The following is a 27,721-nucleotide window of genomic DNA, read 5'->3' on the forward strand; positions in this document are numbered from 1 at the left end:
TTCTCCCTTTGTTCAATTATTCTCGGTCTTACGCTTATTCTAGTCTTTACTCGTTATGTGCCACCGTCGGAAATAATGAGGTCGTTACGTTGCGAATATTTTATAAACGCTATTCTCTCTCTTCTGTGGAAATACAGGATTGAGTACATCAGCAATTATATGCGACATCTGTTGCATCCCTTTAAATCATTCATTATTTAATATTAAGTAATAGTAATTATGATTTAACCTTTAACTACCGTGGCTCCTTTGTCATATACTAACATTGTCGTCGAGTCTAACTAGCACCGACAATTTAAAAGGCCTTATTTCTTTAAGTAGTTACTTTTATTATATTTTTGTTGCATTGTTGTTTAATAGACAATGGCTTTATGTTTAAAAAAAACATTAACGTGACATTTTTTTTACTTAAATCTTTATTTATCATTTTATTGAAAGAATTTTCACCTCCGCCGTGTCTGTGAGACGGTAATTAAAGGTTAAGTAATATAGATTTTTTTAAACATCTGACGCAGACAAATCTCGAAATATTTAAGACACTCTGTAATAGTAAATGTTTTAATATTTTCTTAAATCTTTTTTTATATATTAAGAGACGTTTATTTCTCGCTTACAGCAACAACAGCAGCAAGCGCAGCAGCAGGCGCAGCAGCAACAGCAACAACAACAGGTCGGCTCGCCGGGAAGCGGAAATGTAGGGAAGGGCAGTCCATCTCCCGGTAATTCGTCTTCCCCCGGAACGGTCACTACTTCCAACAAGACTCAAACAGAACCGAAACCGGTGGAATGCAATCTGTGCCATCGAAAATTTAAAAACATACCGGCTCTTAATGGCCATATGCGGCTCCACGGCGGTTACTTCAAAAAGGTAAATATTTGATAAGAACAACGCTTGAAAAAGCTTTCGTTTGCGTATTTATCCGAATAAAACTAAGAGCTTAATAAGAAATGAGCTTAGCACTCTAAAATATTCTAATAACGTTTTATCTTGTAATTTTGCTACATATATTTTAAGAGTGGCGATTATGAAGCGAAATCAAAACATATATAATGCATTTTAAATCCCAGGCTGAACAAAATAATTGAAGTTAAGTGAATGCGTAATTAATATCCGATATATCCGACATATTAAATAAAAACTAAACTTTATATCATGTCCTCATTATATTTTACGAATTTTTCTACATCTTATTTTATTTAAAAAAAATTAAATCTTATTATACAATTATATAAAAAATATTGTCTTCAAAAATGTCTACATCGCAAGGTGTAATGTGACAATGTAAGATCATACGTTGTAGCTTGACACTTCCTTTTGGTCGCAATCATTTCTTCAGGATAAAGGAACTCATCTCGCGGCGACTGATTCCGTTTGCATCCGCCCGACCGCGCCGTCCAAACTTCATTTTCGGCACGAAAACTTTAATATTCGAGAAAATCTCAGCGCGCGGTTCCAAAGTTATACCGCGCCGACGGTTGCATCACCATATGAATTCGCAATCGCGCGAATTCGCACGAGCGCATCTTGCATCCGAATAATCAACCGGCGTTTCTATGAAAATCTCATCAAGCTGCCGCCGCCATCTCGGGGCCTCGAGGAACGCGATACTCGAGGATGCATCCTCGAGGTGATAATCGCCGCGTTGAGGGTGCAAAAAAAGAAGCAAAAAGTGATATAAGGGATCGCGGAAATCGCCCTCGGAGATCCACGCGACTTCAGCACACCTTTCCTTCTTCTACCTTTTCCCATCTCTTCTATTCCTAGACGGAGGAGGATGCGAATAGCGGTGTTCTTAATAAGGTCAGAAGGTAAGGCGTTGTTGCAGCCGTTGAAATAGAAAGATCAGCGATTCCGCGAAAATCCTTTCTCCCCTCACCGCTTCCATCTTCGAAGCTCTTCTTCCGCTGATTAAAAATGTCTTAACGAAGGCCACGTCGTTTAGAAAAGTGCTGAAAAACTCGTCGGACAAAAGTTTTCCCTTTTTCACTTGATTCTGAATGGTAGGCAAAGAGAGAAATGAATGGCGGACTGGAGATGTTCTTTATTCTGCAATTGAAAGACGATGATGTAATCGGTACTACGGAACGAGTGGAAATAAACTGATCTGGCAGATGGCATTAAAAGGCAAAAAGAATAATAATCGACATATTGAATCGCCACGCATAAATCAAGATTTTTTTCTCCAACCCATGAGACTTTATCGCGTGATTGTGAAAATATAAAAGTTTGAGAAGTGTGTTATAAAAAGAAGAACTAACTTAACATGTACAAATACATCGAATATTTTATGAATATAAAGATAAATGTGAATTTCAAAATTTAGAAACCTTTAAGAATGCAAAAAAATGTATTATCATATTTAAATATTTATTTGATTTATATTTTTAATTCGTTAATAACGTCTTCACATTCGTCCTTATGAATTCTACTTTCCCTTTTATCTTTCACACTCTTGTGCAATCTTGGCAAATAAGTTTTGGTCAAATTAATTTTCCAATCAACATTTTTAACGATCATCTAACCTTCCGCTGTCGCTTACTGATGACTCGGTCCTGCTTTCCTTCTTATTCCATTCACCTCTACATAAGCGATGGCGGATGAGAAGACCGCTCAGTAACGACTCGATAGAATAAAGATTGGAACGAGGCGGGTACGAGAACGAGTAAATCAGTGAAGACGAGATAAAACGCAGACGAGCAAGGGAGACGTTACCACTGGTGGATGGGAAAGGTAAGGCGATGATCGAATCCAAATGAACCCATTAACAAGCTCTTTGGTTCCACCCGAACCCCGAACCAATCCGCAGCGAGTCCGCTGGTCCTCGGGAGATGGAAGAGAGAAGAAGTGCAAGAGAGATACGATTTAACGGTTCAGGGAAGAGAGAGAGAGAGAGAGAGAGAGAGAGAGAGAGAGAGAGAGAGAGTGAGGCGGGAGGAAACGTTGCACGCGCGGAGAGCCCCGTGCAAACATTGTCTCGAGCTTTCTCCATTATGCAGATTGAATCTGACTGGTTACGGTCGGGGTTTTCAACGGCGCTGCTCTCGTTTCGAGCACCCGAGTTTTCACCGCGATACGCCTCCTCCTTTTGCCCTACGTTCACCATCCTCTCGAACTCCCCTCGTTTCTCTTCTCCTTTCTCCGCGTATTCGCTCGTCCATGTTCGAGAGACCAACGGGCGCCGCACTACTGCGAAAGCTCTATCCGGTTGCCGGCAACCAGTGACTCAACTTCCCATAGCCGAGCTTTTTGCCCGGTCGCACGGAATTATTGAAAAGTTTCGATGGCCCTTTGGATTCGTGGATATATAGCCAGATTAATGCACGTCACGGGAAACGGGGGCAGAAGTAGGAGAGGTGAGAGGAGTGAAACAGGAAAACTCATTGAGTTGTATAGACAGAGTCTCGTCCATCGTGAAACCGCGTTAGTTGTTGTTCAGGACGCGTGTCCGCGGTGAGAGGAGTTAGCGGCCACGTTCAGGTTCATTAAGTGGCATCTGCTGTTAATCTCCGCGCGCGGTGTGGATGCGCTTCTCTTTCCAGAGGGTCCACGAGCCCGCAGATAGACGTGTAGTAGCGGGCTTTAGGGCCGAATTATAGCCCTAATTCGTTGTATTTTCGGAGGAATTACCCGCATATGCCGCACGCTACCACCCCCACCAGCCGATGGCCGTTTTTCATTACATTGTACGGTCGCGTGACGAATGATTTTTCGGAGCGATAAATCGTCAGCAATAAATCTGCGCCGACGCGTTTCAGATTTATTTTCTGTAAGTAGTTGACGTGCAGCACGATTGATCGTCTGGAGGTAGGAATTGTTGGAAAACGTAAGCGCGCTATGGATTGTCGATTGATCAATGCCTCGCGTAGCTGAGATAAGAACAAGAAATAGCCGCGTAGGACCTCGGCAGCATCATTCATTAATCGCCTCTTTGTAATCATACTCTGTAAGACATAGCCTATGCGCTTCTTCTGAATTGTATTACACGCTGGCGTAAAATAGAATACTGATAGATATATTGACCAACCAAGATAAAAACACCAAGACGATAGATACATCTTTTTCCATGGTACGAGATATTTTTACAGAAACGTAAAAATAATTCGAAATTAAATTAAATTGATATATCAAGAGAAAGGGCTGATGGACTAAATAAATCTTTGTTCGCAATTGTACGCTCTTTTTCGCAGAGTATAAAAATAATTCATACAAAGAAACGTTACCGAAGAACTCACAAGAGTATAATCACGGACAATGGCAGTCGCTGGAGATAATTCCGATGGCTGGAATCGACACAGATCGAATTGATGAGTTTCGGGATCGGCGCGGCGCGGCGTGGCGGACGTTCCGCAATCAATTCCGCGTATTAACGGCCGCCGATCAATATTCATGAAGCGAGCGGAACGATGTACGCCCCGTCAAAGACAGAGTTCAATTTCGTGGGAGGCGTGATATATACGCCGCTGCGGGTGCGTAAGTGCGCCGCGTTACACACGTATCGAAGTAGGAGATAGGAAATTGAGGGGCCGCGAGAGGTCGACCGGCCGCTCCGTCCCATTAAGGCTCGACGAAGATGGCGATGATGACGTATGTATCCGGAGAGATATATCATCAATGCCAGTTGCTAACATAAGGGCAATGGCGGCGGAAGATGTATGCGCATGAAACACCCTCGAGTATTAGTATGCTAATTATAAACGTATCCTGAAACTCGCCGGTTGCTAAACGCTTGGAGAGGAAGCGAGACCTCTCCGGCTCGCATATCGTGGGGACGAGTCGCGAGGTCCACTTTGCACGACGTGCGTATAACTCGCGGAAACTTTAAGTAATATAACTTTTACGCGCGGGCGCCTTAGGGAAAAAATTACACGGAGTTTAAGGAATTCCCGTGCTTAGTGAGTTAGGAAGTAGGGCCTCCGTAGCTTGCGGCGACAGTAAGTTCGCGAGCAAGAACGACTTATCTTGCGGGATGTGGAAAGGGTGGGTTCTTGCGAAGAAGGACTACTTCGAAGATAATAATAAATCGATACGATGATGATAAGTCCACGAGATGCTATTGTGTCGTCAGTGTATTGCGTTTTTTTTTATTCGTTCTTTCAATTGGTCGATCGATATTGCAACGTAGATGAATGAAAAAATTTATTATGTCGTCTTGGAAATGCTACGTAGCAGCATTGAGCAATTGAGAGCTTTTATAAAAGCATTGAAAAAGGAAATATAATTTTAAATGATGGACAGAGTATAAGGTATCGAAGTATAAGTATCACAGAAAATATTAATAATCATATATACGAGATGAAGATCAAAAGAATTTCAAAATTAAAAAAAATTTTAAATAAAGTAAAAAATGTTTTTATGTATTGAAAAGAAAATTTACTAAATTTTAATAAATATTTATTCAATAAAAAAGTGATACTTAAATCAAATTGGTTTTTATACCAAATAAATATATGTTTACATTTAATATATATATTTATTATATTTATTATAGTTAGTATTCAAACAAATATTTATTAAAATTTAATAAATCTTTCAATGTAATTTTTCTCAAATTTTTGGTTTGTATCTTTATTAAACAATGATTTCTTCAACACACACAGATATTAAGCTATATAAAGAATGAAAAGTACATACATAAATTTTATTAGCGCGGTATATTGAGATTTCGCGATCCGGAATCGAAGTTCAGACACTGATTTGATTCTTCGCAAGCATCAAGAAACTAGGCGCCAGGTGTATTATAGGACGTTGAATCGCACACGCCGGAGATTCCATTACGATATAATCCAACGGGCGCCTCAATTAGCCTTGCTCAGTGATTAGCGTGCATCTCCGGCCCCTCCCGCCCTCCTGCTTCTCCTATTCACCATTGTAGTCTCCCTACGTCTCCCTTAGTATCCTGCGCGTCAATTTGCCCGTGATTTGAGCTTCTAATCCAAGTTCTCCCGTCATGAGTCCTTCGTGGCCGTGGGTTCAACAAGGATTTTAGCTAAACTACGAGTCCTAGATGAGCGGGCAAAATCCTATTGCCACACACGACCAATGAGATCCAGTTTTATTATATTAGACTACGATCAATTGACAAAGTGTCCATTCAATACATCCACTCAATATTTCGCGAATATAATTTCTTTCGTTAATGACCAATCTATTTTTAACGAAGAATTTGAAAGCAACGCGAAAAATTTATGTATTTAGAATACTTGATAGCATTCAATTTTTATCACGCGGTGGACTAACAACCTGTTTGTTTAATTTAACGACGCATTTCTTTTTATCGCGTGTTACAGGACGCGGAGAACAAGAAGAGCGAGAAGAAAGAGGTCGCGGGGCCACCTCTGCAGACGGCGTCCGTCAGCGTAAGAGCGCTCATTGAGGAGAAGATCATACAGAAAAGAACAACAGGTAAGATAATTTAAGTTGAAAGGACAATCGATAATTTTGTCAATTATAAGTTATTACATTTTTCGTAATGCTACAACGACACGACCCATCGATCGTGACGCCGATAACAAAGTTTCGCGTCGGCGATGCATTGTTCAAGGCAATATGGTCAAAAGAGGCGCAGTGACCGCGACAACGTCATTGTTCCGTTTAGAATCCCGAAGGTATACACGTGTCATAACCGCGGGGAAAAAAGAATTAATACAGTATTCCGGCGGGCGATGCTGAGAACACAGAATCCACGAATGCGATTCTGGCGTGATTTACGGATGCGTATCCCGAATCGACTGTATATCTCCCGTTGCGTCGTCCTCGCCGTTCGTCTGTTTCTCCCTCACACGCGTGTATATACATTTGCCAGAACGGGAAGGGCCACCCCGTGATATTTCGCGAGGGGGAGAGGGTTTACCTCCTCTCTATGGGGGTACGGTGTATGGACTGCCGAAGAACCGTGATTTACGAAGCGAACACGCCAGAATATTTCTCGCATTGTCCACGTTGGTACGATAAATCAAGCCGACACACGGCAGTAGCAGAACGGACCGGCGGGCACCAGGCTCATGCTTTTGTAACAAAGTGCGCGTCGTTAGCGATTTATGCGCGATTTCGTCTCGGCATCTGCCAAGAACGACGAGGGATAATCCGCTTCTTGGCCCAGCGTCTTCCACGTTGCTCTTTTCGGTGATCATGAACCCAAAATAAGCTCAAAATCATCGAGATGCGATCGTGCGCGTTCATATCCTTGCAAACCTGTATGGATGATTGTTAACTCTGAAGTCTAAAATAATGTTTAGAAAAAATCAACATCGAAGTCCATATTTTTGTTTACTAACAGAATAACATAATCAAAATTTTTGCTTCTTGGAGTTTAAAAAAAATATATGCAGTTTGTTTCGAGAAGATTTGTTTCAGCTTTGGGTTTGTCTAGGAAATTCTTCAATGTATTTTTGTATCTATAGTTATGAAAAATACGTCGTTGCGCTTGTTTCCTTTTCAGTACGTGTATAAAGATTTCATACTAAAAATTAACTATACCTATGTTTAGCTTGAAATAATTTTTTAATTCTGCATCGAAATATGCGTGAGGTAATGAAGAATTCACGCGAAATTCACTTGTAACAGTAAATAACGTTATTCGAGTAGCGTATACTTTCCGTGTATTCGATGTAATTTATTCGAGAGAAGTGAAATTAATGCAGTACAACATTTTTCGTGTAAATCTAGATTTGACTTTTAACGAGATGATTTTCTCTCGACCAACATAGAACGCGTAATGTTCAACTGGAGGTGCAATTGTTCACGTGCGAAAAAGTAAGCGAGGAGAAATACAGAAAAGGGCTCTATCTCAAGCAGTAGTTTAGATCGATCATTGGACGCAACGTTATAATATGGCTGTACGATAAACAGGCAAGCTCCTTTTCGAATTCTACCATATGATGGACTCGGAAATTCTATGAATATTCGATCACGTGCGGTTATTAATCAGCATACAATAGGAACTACTATCTACACACAACGTCGTTTTCATCGGCACGCCGGGAATTGTTGACAGTCATTTAGACTGGCCGTTCGTTGGCTCAGCCATTATTTTTTGAAAGCCTCGAAAGTGGCCGCACAACAAGATCGATCGATAAATAATTTGCTGGCGGGAGCGTGCTAGTCGCGATGCACCGCTGACGATGCATCGGGAATGCGCGTTGCACCGTGCGTTGTTTGGTTGTCGGTGGTGCAACGGCGCTGGCGTACATTTTTGACAAAGGGTTGGCGGGAGAGGACCAGAGAGAATGAAACATTGATGGGAACGCACTCACACCAGTCGCCCAGTAAAATATTATCTATCAGATGTTTCCCGTGCACTAAAGAACGCGTGTCTGATAACAATCAATACGATAAATCAAGCAAATAATTAGACCTGTGACATTCCACGATTGTTTTTTGATAGTTCAATTCTGATAGTTCTTCATAGATATATGTCCAACACAAGAACAATATAATTACTCAATTATAATCCATTCGACAATTATATATTTTCTTATTAAAGATTATATTTATTACATTTAAAATATAAATAAGCAAAATACGATTTTAAAATTTTCCGAATCCATTAAAGTAATTCAAGATTAAAAAAAAACAGAAAGTTATTGATTTTAATCAATTTTTTGTTGAGAAAGAATTTAATTTTGGTTTGACGAAAGATTTACTAAAAAAAATGTGCGTGTGATTTCTAATATGTATATACATATATTTTATATGTATGCCCATATTAAAAATTATATAGATTTGCGGATTATCAACGTAAACGAATCTTTGCTTTGTCCTATCGGCTTTGTCGCAGTGGCTGCTGCTACTGTTGCATCGACCACAACAATTTCCATTCAAAGTGCGGATAGGACAGACCGGAGACAGGCCCGCGTGACTGCCTCGTTGGAAGCAATTTGCCTCGCCGCGATCGATGATTGGCAATTTGTAAAAATATCACACGGTCTCGCGTCAATGTGTGCCGATACGCTGTCACACGTACGTCACGGAATTTGCGGTTTATGCAAATGTATAAGTCTTGAATGCCTTTCACGTGATGATCAATAAAACCGGACAAGCCGCGTTGCGTTTTTTACTGTTGAGGAATAGATATTCTTTGTTTCATAAATGAGAAAATTTATCTTTTTAAGTTTCTAATTTTATAAAGATTCACGTTGAGACAAAATTAGAAGTAATATGTTTTTATGTATTTATAAAAAATATTTATGGCAGCATTGGTCGTGTAAAAATTCATATAATACTCTTACAAAAATTTACTTGAGGCAGCTAATTATATACGCTACGTGTGATGAAACTATAGGATATTATGGACTGATGCACGGTATAATGATAAAAAAAAAAGTAATATTAAAAGAGCCGGCTCGAAGCCAGAACGAAGGGCAGATATTCATGAAATCGTCGTGGAAAAGTTTCGTCGTGATACAGCTGTACACTCGGCGAATCCCATTTCCTCCTTTTACCCCCCGCGGCGACCAGGATATGCACGCATTTATTTCCGTCGAGTTGTACGGCTACCATGAACGATTGTGCACGCTATAGAATATATTTTTCACTATGCTGCGATTTCAGCGGTGGTGGAATATTTATTGCGGTGTACGGCGGAGCCAAGTGCGAAGAGAAGAATTACGAATCTTTTGCTTCGTTTTAAATAAGTAGCAAAAATATTCTATTAACTTTTCGTAGTCTTAAGTAAATTAAATAAAATACCTGATATTTTACGAAAGTAAAATGTAACATTTACTTTTTCCTTCCTTTATCAGACATTATTAGAAATTATTGAATTTTTTATCATTACTCGAAATCGGAAAATAAATCCATAGAAGGATATGAATTTCCCATAATACTTTTGATTAATTAAAAAATATATATCATATTCGCGTTCTTTCATATTCACACGAAAAAAGGACACGAACTTTTACGCGTCGCCAGATATTCCTGATCAGTGATTATGATCGAAAAGCTCACTAATATTTTTTCCCACATTTTCGGCGCGGCATGTCGGCTGAATGTATTTCATGTCTGCTCAGTTATAATACTCTGTCATCCGTGCGCTTTCGTAAAAATTGAGTCAGTCCGTCAGACTACGGAATACATTATAACTGGAATGGCATGAGCGCTTTTTGAAATTTAAATGTAGTTATTCCAGCAAACCCACCGTTCTGAGGATATGCCATGACGTACCAGCACGCACGCTTTTTTGAAATTTAAATATTGTTATTTTTAGAGATACAACGTACCGAAAAATTTTTATTGCACGGACGGAGGATGGCGCCGTACGACGTATGTTGTTGCTTCAGCCAATCCTCTCTACGCTTTATTTCTTTTTTCCTCTCTTCAATTATATATACGTAAAACCAAATGGAAAACAAAAACCGTCGACGTGCGGAACAGGCGTGCATCGCGGCTGAAAGAGAGCACCAATTCGCGGCCGCCATTGTCGGGTGAAGGGCGAATAGAGGAAAAAAGGGCGACAAAAATTCCTTTTATTTCAAGCACGCTATACGCTCCCGTTTACGCATACGGGAGAGCTCTCCTCCGCTTTTTCCGCTTTCCGTTTCATGGTCGTCTGCGCCGTCTTTCTGTTTATTCCGTTCGGAAACACGAAGCGTCGCGTACGCACTATGCCATTCTCTCCAGTAAAAAGGAAAAATATCTTACCGACCAATCCATCTTCCGCGATCGCAAACACGAAGTCTTCAGAGACACCTCTCACGCCTGCTGTTTATTCTCGACCTGAAACACGAGAGCAAACTATATAGAGACACCGTGTGTTTACCGCCAGCCGTTATAGAGAAAAGCGCTTCTGCTTTTCAAGAATAATAAACTAATAATAGATAAAATGTGATCGCAATGAAAGCATATTTTCATCCGTCAAGCACGAAATATTTTTCACTGTTTATGTAAAGTATAATGACCGTCGAATAAAAAGCTTAATAATTGTATAAACTGTAGAAATGCTTAATAATTGTATAATCTATTAATTGCATGGAAAGTATGGTTTTATTAAAATATCTAAAAATTTTACTAGAAACAAATCTGAAAATAATTTTATTATGCCATCAAAATAATTACGTATAAGAATCTCAAGCATACTGAACAATGCAGCAAAAAGTTTTGACATTCTAGCAATCAATTTAGAGACCCTATATAATTATTTTAATGGTCTAACAAAATTATTTTGCTATATCTACTCTCTTACCTAAATTTTTAGATACTTCAACAAAACTACCCTTTCCATGTGCATATTTAATGTTATTTGATATTTGTTAAATTTTCCAAGATAAGAAATATTTGCAATCAAACGCCAAAATTAGATTAATAGCAAATATGTATGTACGTTTTTAGCAGTGGACGCGAATGGCAATCAACAACCTCGTACGAATACTACCGCTTTCACCACGCAAGCCGATGCCGTTTCGCAAACCGTCGTCAAGACAAATTTTGCAGTTCCGGCTCCACCGCCTTTGGCGGCGGGGGAAAAGGTGCGTCGGTTTTCCGATGGCGAACACTTCCGGCAGCCCAATGTCACCGTGGGTGGCCACACAACTGTACAGAAACACTTGCAAGAAACATCAAAAACTCAAGCTCAAGCACAAGCGCTTGCCGACATGATCCTGAAGGTATAACATCATAAATTTTTTTCACACGTTTGATTCTAATGGGACTCGAATAATTATATATCAAAAGCTTTTTGTAATTAACGATGTAACGCGTCGTTAATAAATAATTACATCCATTTAGGAAAATACGAATAACATGTCGTTAATAACTCGTAGGGTACGAAGGTGGCTGTGAAGAGAACAATCTCTGATCCGGGACAAAGATTACACTTGACTTATCAGCAGCCTGTACAATCAGCGACGACCAACCAACAACCGAATAATCAGCAGCCACAAGCACAACCTGCGGTAACGGAAAGCTTTACGATGACAGGATACGCCGAGGATGGTGGTTATTTTAGCCCAAGCCTGCAGGACGAAGTATTTCAACAGGTTACAACGGTTCCTGATAGCGTGCTCCTGCACGCTACCCATTTGGATTCGATTCAGGTAAACAACTCTATTTTTTTTTTAAATTATTTGCATCATGAGTGCTAATATAAAAATAGTGTAAAAGAGTTGTATTAACGTATTATATTTTGAAATCATTTATGAAAATTCATGATGTTTTCGTACCATCCGTAATAGGGAAGTACACTGAGAAAAATATATTTATTTTAATAAATATTTGTTTGAATAATTCTATCTGAATATTTATCAAATGTAAACATATATTTTTGGTAAAAGAAATATTAATTTAATTTAATTACTATTTTTCATAGAAATTCTTTTTGGTCAAAGTGGATCTTAGTGCTTAATACTAAATGCAAATTTTTGCAAATAGTATTTCAATATTATTTTTTTATTTAGTAAATATTCCGAAAGTAAATGTTAGGTTAATACTATTCAAACAAATATTTGTTAAAATTTAGTACATTTTTTTTCAGTGTAGAGTGCAACATTTCTATTTTCACCGTGCATATTCGTACCATAGTTTCAGACGGCCAATCTGTTGCAAGAACAATCTACCGAACAGCTGCAAGATATCACACTGGAGGACAGATACTCCTCGCAACACACAGTCAATCCGGATCTTCAAGCATTGGTGAACTCGCCGTTACCCGATTCCCTGGCCGAATTTAGTACTTACGCCGCGCAATACACGGAAAGTCCTCATACGTTACCAACTCAATCACCTCTACCGTCGCCTTTAACGCGACACGACAGCCCGAGCTTTACGTACCCGACGCCACCGGCCAGCCAGGAAGGCTTGCTCACCGGAAGCCTACCATTGTTAAGTCCTCAGGAAGACCCGGAGAACGTGAGACACGTGTCATCGCCGTTGTCGGCGGCATTTTACACCACCACGATGTCATCCGCTGCAGCCGTGGAGGAGGCGTTGAACGAGGTGTTACCGGGTGAATCCGAGGCAGATGCGGACCTCTACGGGTCCGGTTCGCCAAATCCGCACTCGCCACTGCCAAGCCCGTTGTCGGCAACATCGGCGCCGTCGCCGCTACCACCGTCCTCTGTCTCGTCGCCGGGACCGGTTGCCTTTACGGGCACGAATTTTCCCGTATCGCCGCATAATGCGCTTCAAAATCAGATGATGCCGAACTCGGAGGATCCTTTGCTTTCTTCGACCTCGAAGGACTTTGCCACCTCCGGTCGTAGACGATTCGAGTTCCAATCGTACAAAGTAATCACGAGTCAAAATTTGATGGACTTTGGTCTTGGAAACGGCAGCGTAGCTGGTATCGTCGTCGACAACAACGGCGACGTCAAATTGATACAAACAGCGGGTCTGCAGAAGGCGAATGTGTATGTGCAGGCGGGTTCTCTCAGTCCTGCGCTGACATTCAAGAAGGAGATTCGCCTAGCGACACCAAAAATCGAACCTGTGACAGTGAATCTCGGCCTAAACGTTCAAACGACAAATCAACATCAGTGCAACGCGGGACAGTTTAATCAACAACAAATTGTTAACCCGGCCAAGTTTTTCATTCAAAATAATCACACGACGAAAAATAATATCTTGAGACATAAAACGGTCACCGGAAATTTACCGATACCCATCGATCAGATCAAACAGGAGATGTTAGATGAGGACGTGTTTCTCAGTCCTGGCAGTTTACCCGCCAGCAGCCCAGATAGCGGCCAGTACACCAGCAGTTCACATTCTTATCCATCGCGTTTGCGAAAAGCTTGCGATCGCCACTGGGATAGCAGCTACACACCACCACCGATTCTAGACCCATCTCGTCCCGGTCCGGGGTTGTACGCGAGATTGCATCAACACGAGAGAGACTCGGACTTTAGCTCAGACGATTCTCAAGGAAATGATGGTCCACCGCCAAGAATCAACATCGGCACGAGGTATCAAGCCATGATACCTCCAGTGGAGTACGACGGAGACAGAGGAAATGACGGACCCGAAGCTGATCATCTTCTATGGGATCCCGGCATAAACAATGTGCTCACGAACACTGAACGTAAGTTTTTCTTTCGCGAATACCTTAAAAAAGCGTATTGCGAAATATATAACAAATATCGATTACTTGCAGTGGAGATGTACCTGCAGTTCGCGTGTTGCGCCGCGGTGCCGGGTGGTGGTAGGAACAAGGAATATGCGCTTCATCTGTTGCATATGTGCAAAGGGAATATTCATGTAAGATATTTTTTGAAATGGAATTTATATAAATATCGAAATTGCCTGAACTTTTTTGATCCTTATTATTTTTTGAACGAAATTGCCGTTATTGGTATATTTATTTACGTTCAACGTGTGTATGTTTCAGGAAGCGATGGTGAAATTGATGCGACCAACGCCTACACTACCAATGGAGCATCCTCTGCTCAGTTACGAGTGCCATGAGTCCGATAGATGGACGTCACATGAAATGGACGCGTTCTATCAGGGACTGCTCAAGTACAACAAGGACTTCTCCGCGATTTCGCGGGAGATCGGTGCCAAGACTGCGAAACAATGCGTGCAGTTCTACTACCTTTGGAAGAGACTCTGTCCAGACGAATACAAGAGCCTGCGTATTTGTCATGGAAAAGCGAAGATCAAGAGCGAAATTAAAGATAGCAAAGATACCAAAGAGCTACGCGACGCCATTGCGTCCGTGTCGGAAATGGACTTTAGTGAAGACAAATCGATCCTTCATCGTACATTGGTAAGCTTATATATATTTAATCGCTTTTGGATTTAACAACGCTATACTAATACTGAAATTACGTAAACGCGTAAATGTGGGTATGAAAACATATTCTTTATTTTTTCTGTCGATTTAGCTACAATCAAGCGGAAGAGAAAATTCGGCGACTCTGACCACTAGCGAAGGAGAGCTGAGGTTATTCGCATACGACTGTACAGATGTAAGTAATAATATTTCTTGTTATACGAACATCTTACAATTGTTCTTACAATTAATTACACGAGAACCACATATCTAACTCCTAATAATAATTATTCAAAGTCAAACTGAAGTTAAGAATAAATTTAAATCTCAATTAGGCAATACACATTGCTGTGATATATTTTAATAGCTAGCATATTACAAAACAAATGTACTGATTTAAAGAAAAAATATACATTCACATAAGTTATTTTTATGTCTGCTGCTCACCGCATATCCTATTTCTTCACGTATGCCGAGTACGAAGAATTTTTTTTTAATATATATTACATCTCGATTATACTTTTTAATATAAAAGAATAATTTTTATCTTTGTAAAATATTATTTGATATCAACTTTATTTAACAATTCGTACTCGGTGTCAAATATCTTACACGTAGATACGTGTGAAGATACCTAAGTGTCGCATGAGATTGATTGCTGATCCGTCGTTTTCTCACGCTTCATTTTAAGAGAATCGAGGGTGTTGTGCGTTGTGTGACCGTTGCGTTATTTATCTGTCGTCGCCGTGTCGTTTGTTTGTGTTGTTTATTTTGGCTTTGTGTTTTCTTTGTGTTGTCAGAGCTTTAGCGGAAGTGTAACAGTAACGATGGCCGGAAGCACCCAAACCGCCCAAATCGGCAATACCAGCCACGCCACAGTCAACACCAACTCACAAACTCACACTAGTTCTGAGCAACAACTACCCGTGCCTACCCCACTTCACTACCCCTGCAAGATTTGCGGGAAGTAAGTCTCCAATCTCTAATCTAAATTATCCATTTCCAATAATTGACGGCGGAGCTCGTGCTCTAACGGCAATGTAAGCGGCAAGTATTGGCGCATTTCACATAGAGATCCTTGCTTGTAGAGGGACAGAATGCATATGATCTACAGACGAATATAGTAGTGAACCGATGCCAGTTGTATAGTTTCAAAATTTCATACATATACCACGTGTATATACTTCGTCAAATAATTCGTAACAATAATAAAAACGATTTTAAGCAAGTTAATGCAACAGCAAAATACATGTTTTGAAAACAAAAAAATACTACATACGTTGAATTTATGTATACGAAAACAGGAATACAATTAAACAGCATTCTTTGAATACTTTGAAAAATAGAATCAACCCTGTATATAACTTATGTAATAAAACTGATTTTTTTTTCTTAATAAATTACATATTAATACATTTTTAGAAACTATCTACACAGACGCCATTCACGATATACATCACGATTTACTAAAAAAAACTTAATATTTTTAATAATTAAATATGACAACGATGTTTATTGTATAATATATTAATTTTGATTTACTGCTGAATTTAATTAAGATATTTAAGAACATTTTTAATCCGTTTTTGCCATTGGCGATTTTGATTAATCATTTAATTTTTTTTAAATATGCCTGGCACACATTCTTATATTCTATCAATATTTTAATTTGCTGCCTCTATATTCTCCCAATTGTATTTTTCTATGTCTCATTTTTCAATAAAAATATATGTATAAATCAGCTATATGGTATGTTATATATAATTAACATCAAATGCATAACGCAAGCATGATTTGTTAGATTGCTGTTGTTATGTCGATATTTTCGACTTCTTACGTTGTGTGTTAAATATTTGTAAACTTACTAAACTGTACACTATGAGTGTCTGAATTAAAACATAATCCAATGCTTGCAGAAATGTTTCTGAATGTGTACTTAAAATTCAATCATTTCTACGTATATCTGCATTATTTCCTGTGAATTATTAACACGTAAATTTTATAACAATCTTATAACCGGGAATATGTTTATGCGTATAGACTTCGCAACGTTAGATTTCGTTCAGGATATTTCTAAGTGGCAGCTTGTTTGATGTTCCAATTATATTTTTCTTTCAGAGTTTTCAACAAAGTAAAAAGCAGAAGCGCGCACATGAAATCCCACAGGCCAATACCATTACCCGATTCAACGGGTCAAGAATCTAAGCGATCCACGCAACAACCGTCGAAAGCGCAACAGCTGCAGCAACCAATGCCATCGCAGCAAAGCCAACAGCAGCAGCAACAGCCTGACAATGCTACGCCGCAAGCTCAAGATCATCAACAACAACTGCCCGCGAGTATCAGCGACAACAGCGCCAAAAATACAGCACATTTATGTCATAATCCTACGAGGCCCCCATAGGACAGGATCCAAGTAATTAAACTTAAGCTACCTTAACGAAGGCTGTAACGGTACTGTAGGAAAGTAATATGGTTGCGCATGGTACATAAACCAGGCTCTAAACGATCGTGATCGTCGCACAGTCATTATGTTGTGGGAATATCTTTTTACGAGACCTTTGCTCACAATGAGGCAGGTTGCGTGAGTAAACTTCCAAGATAGTTTCAAAAAAAAAAACGCGAATATCTCCCCCTATGTATGCGAAACTGTGCAAAAGAGCGTAACTGATAAGTTTATCCAATCAGATGAACTAAATGATTTTATGAGACTCATACGGAATATGTATCGTAATCGGCCGTTCAGGAAGAAAAAAAAAAGACAACACCTATCGTAAATGGCAACTAAGTACGAGGAGTTGTAGAACTTGTAGGGTTTAATGGCGCAGCGATAGAAGGTATTTAATTATGCAATCATAATTCGAGCTCTGTTCAACAGGGTACTGATCGTAAACATCTTCCTTAGCGTGGAAGACGTGATGTCGGCATCAGTGTAAGAAAAAAACGGTCAGTGTCATTGAAAGATGAAGCAAATTTACAGATTTTGCGTTTTGTTGAAAAAAAGGTAAACGCGATCGTTTAACATTGCCTAAAAGAATCAAACACAACTTGATAAGTAGATATGCGAAAACGTATGTTCGCAACAATGAGTGCTAAATCAACAAAACTGAAAAGGATTGACGTGCACCTACAATAAGCGCTCTAACGATTAAACGCGATTTCAGTGTACCTATTTATTATGCACGTGAAATGTTCCCAGATTGTGCCACAAGACATTACTGTTACCTGTTGCCCTTCCGCAATTTAAAAAAAAGTTTTAGGTTGTTTTCTCTTTCCATTACAGCCGGGATCAGTTTACATGTGACCGTATTATTCAGGATTTTGGTAAGAAGTCTTTCGTTTGTTTAATTTACAAATTTTATAATCACTTAAAATAATGGAATATCATTAATATTTTATTTGAATAAAAATTATGCATTCGACATTAATATATTTAATTTGAATAAACACCGATAAAATAATGAGATAAATTGCTTTTTCATTAGTAAACGGATCCTGGATTGTAATGTAACAACTTGTTGCACGTTCGCTCTAGTTATATTTAGTTTAAATATCATTAGCATATCTAAAATTTGATGAAAATAAGTGGGTCTTATATCATGCGTACGTAGATTTGTTGAAACTCCTTAATTTCTTTACCTCTGTTACTTAGTAGATTAATAGTATACAATTGAATAAAAATTTTAATATATACGATATATGAATATAAATATATATAAATATAAATATGTATAAACACAAATTGATGTAATTGAAAAGAACTCGTTTTAACTTAGTCAAATAATTCTCTAGGAAGGACGTTGTTCAAGTTTCACTTCAGAGGCGTTCCCTGCGTCGCCGATACTGAATGTAAAATAATGATTATACATACGCTCATACATACATATTATACATACGCACACCTAACACACAAATACAGAGAGAATAGAGTACGTTTATTAAATAATATTCGACTTCAATGATCATTAAAATAGATATATGTACATAAGATGTGTATATGTTTGTACATATATAACATCAGTGTCTGTATGTACAATTAAAATGAACTCTATGCAAAATAAGTAGGCTAGGTTTTAGGTTGTTTTAGGAGGGATCTATATACATATATATAAAGAAAAATATATACTTGGCTTCATTTTCTACCTACTAGAGGCTACGTGGCGAGGCTCTTGTAAAAACAATGACTGGTCGCATGTTTCCACAATCTTTATGAATTTTTATTTCCTGTTCAAAAGTTGTTATAATGATGTTCCTATATGTAAGGTGCCTTAAGCAATCAAAAAGGTTTACTTTTCTCTGATATACCTCGATATACCGTGATGCATTGCATTGAATTAAAATTCCCCAGATTAATGTTATTTTTTTTTATTAAACCAACGTCATAAAATTAAGAATAAAGAAATAAAAATAATACATATAAACTTTGAAAAGCCGATAACAATTTTTATTTGTTCTTTGTAAAAGATATAATATACTCTGATAAAAATTTCACAATTTACGTCTTCCGATTTTCAGGCACGTTTAGCTATTTTATTTCAGTTTATCTTTAGTTGTGTTCATGTATTTATATATATATAGGAACATCCCTCACATAATCATTCAGTACATTTAGAACAAAAATAGCGTGCATTTTATTACGATAAATATAATAAAAATGTGTACTAAATTTTATAAAGATTAAAATATATTTATATATCAAGTTTCATTTATATTGAAACTCTAAATTGTTATTCAAGAGAATTGCCAATCGTAGATGCTCTGATTCTATCTTGAGGACATTGTTATTGTTAACATTCTTCTTCTTATTAACTTTTACCATTGAATGAATCGCGCACACACACAATGTATACTTTAACTTTTGAAACTTTTCTCAAGTAAATGCAAGTGACTGAGATCACTTTAAAAAAGTCTGCCAAGTCTTTATAAATAAAAACGGCTCTAAATCTTCCATTTATTTCAAAAACTATGATTGTAAATGAAAGTCTAATTGTCGGAAATGGGAAATATCTTCTCTTAAGACATTAGATATTCAGAACTCTCTATTTTAGTGTTTATTCTATCTTTACGTGTGTGTATCATTAATCTCCCCGATTTACAAAAATGTAATGCAAACTAAACATCAAATATTCCGGCCACAACATCTACATTATCTATTTATTTTACAGACAAGAGATTAATATAAGGGGGTATCACCAAGGGCACTAATTTAATGTTCACATAATATTATTCGAGATTTAAAATTATCATCCTTGCTAAATTTATCGGCCTATAATAATTATATACAATATGAGAGGACAATTTTATTAAATATTTTCGTAATAATTAAAAATTTTATATGCAGTTTAATTCTTCCGATATATTCATGATATTATTGTATAAATGTTTGTGTAATAATTTTTAAGCCCATGGAAATACTCCTTTGTAATCCAAACTAAATGATTCTGTAACGGCTGAGTAATGGCTTCCAGTACAAGAGTAAAAGTGTAGTATTAGAGATCGATACACTATACTATAAGATTCTAGAATTTCGAATCTTAAAGTTAGTTTATTTAAGGAATAAAATTGTTATGAATTCCGACCATAGGCTCGGTGCATAGGTCGAATACAACAAAATTAGCAGACATATCATTTAAGACAATACTTGTTACAGAAACTAAGTTTCTACTAATATAATTATTATTGTACGTAATCTAACTCTTAATCAGACTTATAGAGCTTCAAGAGAAAGATCATAGGTAGTAATAAAACAAAGAGATAATATGTATTGGCTGACCAAATCCAGAAGATATCTAACAATTGCAGCAATAAGTTTTTTTTACAGACTAAATAATTTGTTTTGTCAAAATTTTAAAGTGAATTCAAGTCTGTACACCATAAATTTTATAAAATAAGAACTGGAATTAAGAGTTTTACAAGTTTGACAGATACTTTTTTTTATGTTAAAACAAACAATATTCTGGATTTAGAACAGTAGCAATACAAAACATAGTACTGGAGGCTACTTACTCAGAATGTGGGAAAGGCATGAAACGAAGCAATGAAACAGTAACGAAGAAATGCATGAATTGTACAAACGAGTCCCTCCACGTCACAGAAAAAATGATATATCTATATGAAGAATATATATATAACAAAATGATAACTATGTGATGTATTTAAATGATATGTGGTATATGGTATTACATATTTGTACATAGGCGGACCCGTGCCATCAACTAGTGAGTTGTACCGATATTGTACTGCCATAAATCGAATAGCGATGACATCGAGTGAATGGATCTGAACTAATCATCGACAAATCTATACAATATCATTTTTGTTTTTTGTGCTCTCGTACGTGTATGTGATTAGACGATTAACTTGAAGTTACCAACTAACACTTAACTTAATGGCTGTGCAAATGGAGCATTTTGCACTCATCGACAAATATTAAACAAAGTTTTGTTGTTTCATATTTTACATTTTATTGTATGAGCAGTTTATTCACATCGAAAATTACCGTTCTGTTATTATTATATTACTCCTGTTTAAGTTGATGTCACAACATGTCTAGATAACCGACGTCACATGTTTAATTTGTTGAAATATTTATTTACGTTTATTTTCGAAATCCTTATCAAGCTGACAAAAGACATTAATCGTGATTATTAATTTCGCTTATTTTTTATTATAGACGACTACCCTTTACTATATTACTGTACTAATATTTGATACTGTATTGATGATTAAAACGTTTACTGATTCCCGCATTCGCAGTTGTAAATCATATTGCAAATTCACACACGCATAAAATAATTGGAACAATTGGATTGGAGGGAAGAAAAGCACTTAATAATCGAGCAATATATACAAAGAGAAAGTTAGATATTTTTTTTCGGCAACAAATACTTATAGACGTATCATCGTTTCCTAGCATATAGTTGCAGAATTGTTAGTGATGTTTTAATATATTAAGTTAATTTCATTGTTATCGATAATTTATTCATTATCTAGGTAATTACTATTATATATAGTGACTATTGTAGTACTTATTCTGTTGTTTTTAAGTAAATTTCGCGCAATATTTCCTACAGAATGTTCAATGCACGCCATGGTTCGTACGTTGACAAAGCTCTTGATAATCGTTAAATAATTTAGTACTGGTGGAGTTTAATAAGTTGTGGAATATATTGGTACAACTCGATGAAGAAAGTGTAGCGTGGTTATACACCTGAGGAATGTGCTCAAAATATTGTATTAAAGAGAAAAAAGTCTACTAAATGATCATCAACGTTTATGCAAAATTACTCTTAATAAGTGAAAAAAGTTATTACGGATTATTAATATAATTATTAATATCGTAATCTATCGTCCTCTTACCTATTACCTACTTTAATGTCTATCTCTATACACCAGCATGGTTCTTTATACTCTTCTATTTGATGTTATACTATTCTCTATTAACTTTTACTACAGAACGTATTGTTAATAGTGTTTTTAATGTACTAGAACATGGTCAGCTGTAGAGGTGCCACGCAAGTGTCACATCGAGATATATACGAGAACAGATATTACGATTAAAAAAGATAATGGGATGCATATTTACATCGTGAGGTAACGCGAGTTCTGACAATTACATAATTGCATAAACTCATGACTTTATATTTTCCGTATCATATTAATACGTAAATGTTACTCTCCATGTAAATCCTCTAAAATATATCTAAGGCTCATTTCTATTATTATACTCAAATACATATATAATTTAATAGTCAGATTGTTATAGCTTAGTTTATATGCAAATTAAAATACGGGACGAGTAAAAGTCATCAGAGAATAAAAAATATTCACGTACACGCAACACACTTCCCCTTGCTCGTATAAATTATCGCAATAATTTTAATAGAATGAAAGAGAAACACGTGCTCGATAGCAATATATTCAAGCGGCGCGTTTATACTGTCGTTGTTGTTTTCTTATCTCTCTCTGCTCAACTAGATATTATCTATAAATATACCTATATATTTAGAATCCACATTATCTTAGCTACTTGGAAACCTAATCACTTAATCAGATTCTTGTCTTGCTCAAAAAGACGCGGGCTCGGACGAAGCAACACACAATTATCTCTCGTATCCGGACTGTGTAATAAAATCGCTCAAAAGTTGGTGCCATAAGCAATATGGACAATATATTATTAAATGTGTTATAGTTACGCGTGGACTAACTACAGCTGGCCGACTAAGTTCTGCTTTCAAAAAGCTCGATAACAAAACGTCTTGCGGTTGTCTTCTGCGAATGGTTGCGAGAGTTCTCAATATTGTTCTCTTTCGATCGGCGATGCTTTTTCATGAAATCGCATTTGTATAATATTCTGAAATTGTCTGCGTACAATAGAATTATTCGTAATGTTATTTTTAACTTACAATTAGATATAACTGATTTCTGCAATAAATTATATTGCGATTCGTAAAATATCATCTCGTCAAAACTCATATGACTTCAAAGAGTTTTTCTACCGTAGGTGCTCTCGCAATTGGCTCTTGGCGGAAAACTGCAATGCGTTGTTTACATAATTAAGCACAGTTCAGTCAATTTCAAGTGCGATGTGGTATCGAGTTGCCGAAAAGCCTAATTTAATCTGGAGCCTATCAAAAAGTGATACCACTTAACGAAGCGAGATATATAGATAGATAGATTCGTTGACGAAGAGAGGAGAGGAAATTCCAAAGGAGGCCTCCAGAACCCCCACGAAGCAACTCCATATTAGTCTTCGTCGACGAAGAAACGGTACAAGCAACGCGGCAAATTATCTGCGAATGCGAGGAATTCGAGAATTCTCTCTTGCGTAATCCTAGGAAGAGGCGTACGAAATTTTAATGAAATCACACGAAAAATTTATATTAAGGTGTCTCTCCGCCAATAACTTTTATTATCGCGAATTTGGCGATCCGTACAATCGATTACTTCTCTACCAATTCGTTAATCTGATAGATTTACAGATTTGTAATCCTCTTACGTGAGTTGGAGTTTCGATAAATGTTAATTTCATCGACGAGCAACATAGTTTCAGTGTATTTGAAACACAAGAAATCGCTTTCGAAAGAGAGCGAGTTATTTAAGGGTACTAATTAATTCTGAAATGATTGCGCGACGTAGAATTTTCGATTCCTCTTTATCCGGATAGAAGCCGCGTTCGCGAGTAATCTGGCGAAGCGTTAAAAAGAGGTGCGGGATAAGTGAGAAACGGATTCGAATTATCGAGATTAAGTCCGATTGTAGGAGCTAATTACAAATCGAACGGCTTAGCCAGGTCAACGAGCGTCTGCGCATCAGTATTACGTTGAAGCGATACTTATATACATTAAACTAGTGATTACATTGCGCATACATATATACATACCATTTTATTTAATATATACATATATATATATATTGAATATATGGAGAAGAGACGATATTACTATTATACACATACATGCATATTGACTCAGATGGTAGCGTACGTGCATGTATGTATCGCTGCGTACATACATATACGTACGCTCAATATATATTTATATATATATACAAAACTGAGTATATGTGGTGTACAGAGAGTCAAAGAGGCCGAGCGGCCCGTACTTGCTGCGTTAAATGTCGATGTTGTTCGTTAAAAAAAAAAGAGAAAAAATATGGAAACCCATGGCTTCTTCTGAATCGTGAGTGGCGGGACTTCGGTACATAAATCAGCGACGATTATGGAAAGAGAGAAAGCACAGCCGAATACACAGTCACAAAAAAGAAACAGAAACGAGAGAAGAGAAATGGCGGTTTAATAACTCGCGATCCAATTTTCAAGGGTACGCGCGAATGGAAAAAAAACGAAATCGAGAAATTATCACGCGAAATGCATCGAGAAGCACCACTGACCGATTTTGCGCCATAGTCGTTGTCGATGGACAACGTAATCAAAGAGGAAACGAAAAACGAGAATCAAAGGGAATGCTAAAAAAAAAAACGTTCTGCGTAAATCGACGATACATGTTAACGTATATAGACGCATATAAGCTTTCGGCCGATCGGATCGTTACAGATCGGTCTGTCCAGCGATCCGTGTTAGAAAAAGAGGAAATAGGGTGCAAGAGGAAATACCGAAAATCCTGCCTCACGACAGCATGAGCATTAAGTGTACCATTAAACTCTACTACTACTGATAGGATAGGAAAGCGAAAATGTGCGCGTGCACGAGTTGGTCCGTATGTTACGCGTGTATGTGTGTGAGAGAAAGAGCGAAAGGGACAGGGATTTTAATACTGAGATGTGTAATTGAATAATCTAACCGTCGTTTATAAATGAATATATATTAAGACAAATACTGAATATATATAAAGTAAATATATATTATATATATTATTACTGCATTGCATAGATAGTATATATATTATATGTACGACGACACACATACATATATATATAACTATTTTCTTCTATGAATATTGCGTATGTGAGATGAGTGCTATTTTCATTGTACGTCGGAAGACGCACCGCGGATCCATAACGAAACGCGAGATACAACACACATCCACCTGAGATTCTAGATCGGAATCTTTCCTGCTTCTTTCTCGTGAGAGCAAATAATTTAATAAATCATATAGCAAATAATTTATCTGATGTAGTATAAACGACCGTTTAAGACTATTTTAATTAATATTTCAATAAGAAAATGTAGGAAGGCAGTTCTTCGTAGATTCACTACATAACGCTGTGCTTTATTCAACTATAATGTACATCCTTGAAAGATTTCATTGCTGCTTCATATAGCTTTCAAAAGTTTGAATCGATTTGGCAAATACATTACACTATCGCGAGATTATTGCTCTTCAATATCTATGTTGTCTCCCGCGGCGCGTCTTACGCCAGCTATCTCAACACCGAGCTATACCAAAAAGCAAATTAATAACAAAAAAGACATGTATGATGTGTAAGCCAAGTGCCTTGTGTTCCGGTAACTAATCGTTGACTTTTAACTACGATATTAGGGAAAGTGAAAACGAGAGCGAGAAAGACGAAAAGGCGAGGGATGAAGAGAACTTGTCAATATCAGCTTACGTAAGTGTAAGCGTGTTTTTTCGATGGGAGACGAGGGAGGGATTATTTTTAACTGAAAATGAAAAAGGAAAAAACAAACGGTACTAGACATCCCATCCGTTCGATTCCCGTGAAGTACTCTGTGCGTTGCAAATTCAGCGAATCTAGTAGAATTAAACAAATTATTTTCGTTACGAGGTATATTTATTTTACAACGTTCTGTAAAAATATATTGATTGCGTTGTAATTTAATTAACCAATTTACGAAATTCAAATATATAACACGATGTTGTTTTAATCTCATTATTATCACGTTCTTTTCGAGAATCGCTAATTATTTGAAAAATAGACGTAATTTCTTAGTTGTAAGTAATTTGTAATGTTATTTGTGAAAAGTCTCCTAATCCAAATAATTACCAAAGTCTCGTTAACTATCATCAAGCCCAAGCAGCGAGCTAATATTGTGCCAAAAGAAACTAACGATAGCCAACACGCGTACCTGGTTCCGCAAATCCAACTTTCAATCACATGATCGATTTTACTAACTGATTTTTTCGCTTTCCCCACTGCCTAGATCCGTCAGATCTTGTATAAACACAATTCTTCAGTTGTTAATGAAATTATTCCGATGATTTTGCAACGTACTGGATATTAAAGTTATTGAAATTGAATTTCCACTTCCATACACACATCTTCCACAAGAAACCCAGGCAATAATTCCAGAAAAATCGATTTCTATCCCATCTTATTTTCGTTACGAAATCATAAGAAAGAATATCTGAATCCATACAATCTAGGAGGTGCACCTGCAATCTCACATTTAGCTTTGATAATTTCCGTGATGTTAATAACACGACACTCAATAATAGTAATTAGTAAACATATTATCCATAAAACAATTGTAAGTACAAATAAGTACTACAAATTTTTACAATTTGATGAAAATTATTAAAAACCAAAAATATTGGAGAATATATTAATTCTTATATGGAGAATATATAAATAATTTTTAAATAAACTATAAAATCTTTGAACAGTAAGAGAAAATGGCCTTAATATAAATCAATGTCGAAGACATGATCGCATATTATCCTTCCATTGAAAATTTAATCACGGAAATAATGTAAGCGAGGTGAGAATATTTGGCGGTGTGTCACCGGGATATAATATGCGTGCGAATTCGACAGCAGGACAAGTAAGGACTACCTATTATCCTAACAACGGTTGTTAGTAGAGATACTTCTGCCGTAGCGCAGCCCCCATACGGGGTCTCTTTCATTCGAAGTGGGCACTGTTTGGTGTTGTGATAAGGGGCAAAGTGGTAGAGCAACAACAAAAAAAAAAAAGAAAATATAGTCGCGAGTGTTACGTGCGAATGGGACAGCCGAGCGAGATAATTGAGTGCGTGTGCGTTTCTTTCCAGCGATTCTACACTTAATGTATATCTCTCAACTGTAAAACGCTAGCTATGTCTACAAGGAATTGATGTAAATAGTAGGTTTCGGTAGATAGCAAAAGTGTCGTGGCCGAGGGAGCTTTGCATCCATGACGCACGAGGAAACCACCTCGCAATCTTGTTTATAGATTGATAATGAATTAATTCACAAGTGGCCGCATAATCGCGTGTTTAAGTTCCTCCAGTGGCGTACGATAATTGTTGCAGATTCCGATAATCGCGTTGTTCACAGAGAAACGATATATAAGTCTCAAATTTAAAAAAAAAATTATAAGATAAAAAAGAATCTCTCTCAGTCAAAGATAGTTGTCTGAGATATTTTTACAAGAAATTGGGTTCCCGTCAAGAGAGACAACGAGATAATAATGCGTATAGAAATTCGTGCCAAAAGCTCGGTTGAAGGTGCTAATATCGTCTCCTATAGGTAATTTGCAAATGAATAATCTGTAATCGACGAGCACTGTTGAAATTTTCGATTAACGCCGTGCAGCATTTCGCCTCATGGATGCAT

General features: G+C 37.3%; 1 protein-coding gene across 1 annotated transcript in view; it reads left to right on the forward strand.

The window, feature by feature from the left end:
* Window positions 1–17,314, forward strand: part of LOC108721232 (uncharacterized) — a 335,056-nt gene extending 317,742 nt beyond the window's left edge. Inside the window, exons 11-20 of the mRNA XM_018445654.1 lie at window positions 617–868; window positions 6,289–6,403; window positions 11,327–11,601; window positions 11,758–12,030; window positions 12,515–14,012; window positions 14,085–14,188; window positions 14,319–14,699; window positions 14,818–14,901; window positions 15,506–15,672; window positions 16,824–17,314. Of these exons, the coding sequence (XP_018301156.1) occupies window positions 617–868; window positions 6,289–6,403; window positions 11,327–11,601; window positions 11,758–12,030; window positions 12,515–14,012; window positions 14,085–14,188; window positions 14,319–14,699; window positions 14,818–14,901; window positions 15,506–15,672; window positions 16,824–17,109 (3,435 nt within the window). The 3' untranslated portion in view covers window positions 17,110–17,314. The remainder of the gene's footprint in view (window positions 1–616; window positions 869–6,288; window positions 6,404–11,326; window positions 11,602–11,757; window positions 12,031–12,514; window positions 14,013–14,084; window positions 14,189–14,318; window positions 14,700–14,817; window positions 14,902–15,505; window positions 15,673–16,823) is intronic.
* Window positions 17,315–27,721: the final 10,407 nt, after the last annotated feature.

This window comes from Mycetomoellerius zeteki, unplaced genomic scaffold (assembly GCF_001594055.1).
Source record: "Mycetomoellerius zeteki isolate Tzet28-1 unplaced genomic scaffold, Tzet1.0 scaffold164, whole genome shotgun sequence".
Classification (NCBI taxonomy): Eukaryota; Metazoa; Arthropoda; class Insecta; order Hymenoptera; family Formicidae; genus Mycetomoellerius; species Mycetomoellerius zeteki.